The 5703-nt window shown below is 48.6% G+C and overlaps 1 protein-coding gene across 1 annotated transcript; it reads left to right on the plus strand.

Moving 5' to 3' along the window:
- Positions 1–1172: 1172 nt before the first annotated feature.
- Positions 1173–4989, plus strand: LOC119339745. The gene is made up of 8 exons (XM_037611687.1): positions 1173–1222; positions 1384–1425; positions 1595–1752; positions 1831–2439; positions 2560–2700; positions 2799–2930; positions 3027–4141; positions 4802–4989. The coding sequence occupies exons 3-7, from the start codon at positions 1675–1677 to the stop codon at positions 4077–4079; spliced, it is 2013 nt and encodes a 670-aa protein (XP_037467584.1). The 5' UTR covers positions 1173–1222; positions 1384–1425; positions 1595–1674; the 3' UTR covers positions 4080–4141; positions 4802–4989.
- The last annotated feature ends 714 nt before the right edge of the window (positions 4990–5703 follow it).

The raw sequence follows: 5703 nt of genomic DNA on the forward strand, positions 1-5703 counted from the left end.
TCCTCTTAGATCCGTTTATTCAAAACGTTATATCTCTTAAACTGTGCGTCCAAATCTCGAACCACTTTCGCCGTTGGATTCCTCGCGTCGAGATCTTCAAAACTAGATCCCATGTTGATAGGTTTTGACGAACTCTTTTTCAGTGAAAAAAACCGGACGAAAAACCGAACCGGGAGCACGGGTTTTTTCACTTTTCGAAAGAGGCACGCCCGTGCCTCTGACGAAATCACAACCGTGCCTCTCGCGAAAAAAACAGAAAACGCGTTTTTTTTCGTTTTCGAGGGAGGCATGGCCGTGACTCCCGCGAAAGCACAACCATGCCTCTCGCGGAAGCAAAACCGTGCCTCTCACGGAAGAAAAAACCCTAGAAAACATGTTTTTTTTCGTTTCCAAGAGGCACGGCCGTTACTCTCGCGAAAGCACAACCGTGTCTCTCGCGGAAGCCAAACCGTGCCTTTCGCGAAAGAAAAAAAAAACAAAAAATGCGTTTTTTTTCGCTTCTAAGAGGCACGACCGTGCCTCTCGCGAAAGCACAACCGTGCCTCTCGAGAAAACAAAACCGTGACTCTCGCAAAAAAATGCTTTTTTTTGCAAATTTTTTGTTTCGAAACTTTTTTTTCATCGAAAAGCTAGGGAAGATCGGTGGAAAACCAAAACGAAAAAACCATTTAATAAGCCGAAAACGCGTGCTAAAAAATAATAACAAAAATTCCTAAGGAAACACCTAGAGCGCGACATGTGGCGAATTGCTGAGAGCGTGCCAAGTGGCGCTGATCGTTGCGAGACTCCCGAAAGAGCGCTCGTTAATTGTTTGTCGCCGGCAAACGTACCTCGTGGGCCGTGGCTGGTCTACTTTCAGTGAAGCTTCAAACGGGATTGAAACAGGGCCCAAAAACCAAACTTTTCAAGGGAAAAAAGGCTGCATGCATGCAAATGGTGGTCTGCGCCCCTCTTTTTTTTAGGAAGTGGCCTGCGGTCTCTGACTGGCGAGGCCCAGCACAACATCGGGTCTAGCGAAACACAAGCGCACCCAGCCGCAATGGCGCGAAAATCTAGGCCGCAGTAGCAGACTGTCACAGTGGCAGCGCACCGATGCCGTGGTGAGGGCTACGTCGCCACGCGGCCACGAAGCTGAAAACCTCTCTCTCCTCACATAACCAGTCAGTTGGGGCCTTGGGGGGGCTCTTCCTCGTCGTCACCTTCATTTTCCTTCGGGTTTCAGGTATGCATGCTGGCCTCCACCTACTCTACTCTGTTCTTTGCTGCATGTTCTTTGCTGCAGCCTAGGAGTAAATGCCCCCTGTTTTGCGGTGCCGTTCTTGAGGCAGGAGTAATGAGCTTGGAGGAGCCATTGACAGTATCCTCTTTTGCCTTTGTTGCCAGCATCCAGATCCAGGTCGACCTGGTTTTCTCCATAGAGGGAAGGTGATTGATTTTCTCTCTCTGCATTGTACAAATGCCTTGATCCAGTATGCATTGATTGGTCCAGAAAAGGAAGGTGATTGGTTTTCTTGAGGAATGGAAGGTGATTGATCCAGTATGGATTGATTGACTATTGAATAGAGGCTTTCCTTCTTGGTGGGTTTTAATCCAGATCGGCATGAGCAATGCGAGCCCCAGGTAGATTTTCAGATTAGTCGGTTCTCGCTGCCATCGCCATCAGAGCCATCGAGGATGGGCAGGTGGGGCTTCAGCAGGAAGCGCAAGGAGAGGAAGTGGGGGAGCAGCCGCGGTCATGAATCAGGAGACAAGGTGACGGGCGCACAAAACCTCACCCAGCTGCATTTCTTCTTCTTGCATTTGCCTGGTTAACGAGAAATCCCAATCCAGGGTCCAACCCAGGGTCTCAGGCACCGCGCGTCGCCGGCGAGGATCATGAAGCTGTACCCTCACCTCACCGCCGGGCAGCGGGAGATGATAGAGGGCGCCGGCTTCGGGGGGCTGCTGAGGCTCCAATGCCCAACCATCCCCGCCAGGCTCTCCACCTGGCTCCTCCGGCGGTTCGACACCGACTCCTCGGAGCTGGTCATCCCCGGCAGGGGCAGGATTCCCGTCACCGTCGACAGCGTGCACCGGGTGCTCGGCATCCCCAAGAACGGCCGCGACGTCGTGTACGGGCTGGACGACGAGAGCATCGCGTCCGTGCTGGACAAGCACGGCGTTGACAGGCCGCCCTCCATGGCGAGCCTCGAGAAGTCCATCAAGCTGATGAAGTCGGCGGACGAGCACTTCCTCCGGACTTTCATAATGCTCGTGCTCTCGTCGTTCCTCTGCCCGACCAGCAGCCTGAAGATCAGCCCCCGGTGCTTCCCCGAGCTGGTGAACATCGGGTCCATCAGGGAGCTCAACTGGTGCAAATTCGTTGTGGAGCAGCTGGAGAAGTGCGTTTCTTCCCTCGGCAAGAAGAACAGCGCAGGGGGCTGCCTTTTCTATCTTGTGGTGAGCATTCTGCACAATGATTCATGAGACAAGGAATATGAATGAATCCTACAGATTTTATTTTATCTGCACTGCACACTGAATAGTCTAACACGTTTAGTTTTATCTTGCTATATACAGATTCTGTACCTAGAGTCGCTTGATGTCCGTGGCATGGAGATACCTGACGGCACGCCGAGAGTATCTGCGTGGGACAGGAAGCTGATGGACAAAGTCATCGAGATGGACATGAAGAACAATGGTTCTTTCGGAAAATGCTTCGTAAGTTCTTCTCTTGGAGTTTTTCTTCTGTAATATAGCAATGCTTTTTTGTCACTGTTATGATCATCCTCTGCATCTGCTTCACATGTTGCATGCAGTTGAAAAGGGAAGCCACTCGCAAGATCATTTCCAGAGGCGCGTCAAGTTCAAGTGCGTCTGTCCTGCTTGGCGACGTCTCGGCGATAGCAAATTTTGTGTCATCAAATGTCCTACCGGAGTACTGTCCACAGGTAACCACCACCTTTTTTGTGCGAAAATTATCTTCAGTGGCATTGACATTTCCCCCTGTAATGATTTTGTGTGTTTTGACGCCCCTTTGTCTGTAGAAGAAGGAGGTCTTATGCAAGGCTGCAGGTAATCTTTGTGCAAGTATCAAAGACGCGCTCGCCAAGTTCATGCGTGAAGTCTCTGGACTTGAAGGCTGCAGCGGAGAAGCCGGCAAAAATAGCACTGAACTTGCAGTGAGAGAAGATAACAATGTGGAGAATGACGGTGACGAAATGGATGTCGACACGCTCCTAGATGATACTTCAGAGCTGGCAACTAAGGACATGGAAGACACGTCGGTCGACGAGCATGAAGATGGAAGTTCCGGGGAGGGCGAGGAAGGTGTTTCGAGCAGTGCGGACTCTGAATATGATCCTGACTGGGAAGGTTACAGAGCCACGCGGAGTCGTTCTCGACAAAACAGCTTGACACGGAATAGCAGCAATAGCAAAGAGCCTGGAGATGGAAAAAATAAACCTAGAGATGTAACGACCACCGGTTCAGGAAATGATGATTCCAATATTCCAGATGGAAACAATGATGGAGTGAACCAATGCAGCGAAGAACATGAAAATGTCGCAAAACCAACATCGCCAAATGTTGATGAGGATGTGATGGTACCAACTTTGGTTGTGTCACAGGCAACGGAAGAACCTGGAGATGTAACAACCAATGTTTCCGGAAATGGTTCAGATATTCCAGAGGGAGATCAAGGCATAGTGAACCGGTGCAGCGAAGAAGAACATGTAAACGTCGCAAAACAAAATCCATCCAGCGGTCATGTGGATGTGGTGATACCAACTTCAGCTGTGTCACTGCCAAGTACTCCTAGCACACAACAGAAAAACACTGAAAAGGAGTGTTCCGTTGAGGATATGATGGCGATCCAGCCTTCCAGCATGCTGTTGGGCGGATCATCTATGATGGCGTTGGATGATAATGTGACCCCCTCAAAGGAAGACAAGAACATGGACATGACTCCTGCTATCAACTTTGTTGAAGGCACTCCTGTTGTTGATTTGAGTACCCCGGAAAGTTCAGACAGCGAGTGTAAGGTCGTAAGGACCGTAAGAAAACGTTCTCCTGTCAATGGCCCTAAAACGCCCTCATGATTAACAGCTCAGTGGCTGAAATGCTGATGAAGAAAAATGAAGCATTTGCATTGGCAACTTTGGTAACCTTACTCTCATACTCTGCATTACATACTTTAACTTCATTGAGCCTGCATTTCCTTTTATGTTTAGGTGTCATGTGAAGTAAGTACTATTTACATGAAGTAAGTACTATTTACATGAAGAAGAGACAAGTAGCTCAAGCTTTTAGCTTAGCTGATAAGTTGTACAGAAACGTGTCATGTTTGAACGGCATAATATTGGTGGAAATATTCAGTCCTTCCACTTCCTCCTTCGTTTTGCTGTTATATTTAACCAAGTTCTTTTTCTTGTCATCGTACTTGAACTAAGAGGATAAAACATTTACGCCATCCTTGCTAGCCGTTCTTTTCCTTGCGAGTTAAAGCTGGAAGCCAAGCATTTTGCTTTTTTGTTTGGAATTACTTCCTCTGTTCATCATTATAAGGTGTTGTGGATATTTCAATATATATTACATACGAACTAAAATGAGTCAACAAACACACTATGCGTCTATATACATCCGATTCAGAAAAAGTTCGAACCTCTTATAATAGTGAACGGAGGGAGTACTTGGCACTTGTTCTGACTTTGCTACTGCAAACCTGGCATTTTGCTCTGCATGTTTTGAATTTCCTTTTCTTCTCTGCGTTTGAGCATGATTTGACATGATCACATATGTTCTCTTCCATTGTTTTGCACAGAAAACTGCAATAAGGGGCACCCAATCCACTGTCGAAAACGGTCTGCCGGGTGAGACATTATCAGTGCCTGAGAATCCAATTGAAGCCATGGTAAACTATGTATAATCTTCATCATTTCAGCACAGAATGGATGCCTAGCTGGCACTGTGAACTACTAAGCTATGTATAATATGTATTCTCTCTTGACCTGACCTGCTGGCTTGTAGTGTTTGCATGTGGTACTCCCCGGGTTTCTGAACTATGCTGGCTTGTACTACTATAATATGAGCTCCATGGATGCATGTTCTTTGCATGGTTGTTTCCAACATCATTCCTATGTGCCATGTCTCCCAAGCGAAGAACTGCCATGCCCTAAGTTTGTGGCGAATCTGACTACAATGTCTCCGGAGTCTCATCAAACTGGGATGTTTCTTCCATGGGCAGCAGCATGTTTGTGAGGCTCAGGCAGGTCATCACATAGTGCTCGGATGTGGGAAACACGGGCAGGTGGGATTCTTGTTCCGTGGATGCATGCCAAGCCGCGAGCACGAACGTCCGCGGAACCTGCAGTAGTAGATAGAGAATCATGAATTCATGAGAAGATCTCCGCCGCGGATTGGCAAGTCAGGGCTGTGATCTGAATCCGATCATTGAACCTTTGCCAGGTCGGGTCGGTCGGTTGGTTCGGGTCCAACGCATCGGCCGGTCCTTGACGATGACCCATGTGCCTGCTGCTACCTGCGCCCGTCGCCGTTGATCTCTTCCGCGCACCGAACCAGGTCAAGATCAGATGACGATGATGATGCGTGCAGTTGTTCAGTCGGGGCGACATGCGGAAACGGATAGGTTTTCCTTGCGTGTAATAAGAGAAGCTCCAACGCGCCGACCATTTTGTTCGCACCTGTCCGTTTGGGTCGTCGCGG

This window comes from Triticum dicoccoides, chromosome 1B (genome assembly GCF_002162155.2).
Source record: "Triticum dicoccoides isolate Atlit2015 ecotype Zavitan chromosome 1B, WEW_v2.0, whole genome shotgun sequence".
Classification (NCBI taxonomy): domain Eukaryota; kingdom Viridiplantae; phylum Streptophyta; class Magnoliopsida; order Poales; family Poaceae; genus Triticum; species Triticum dicoccoides.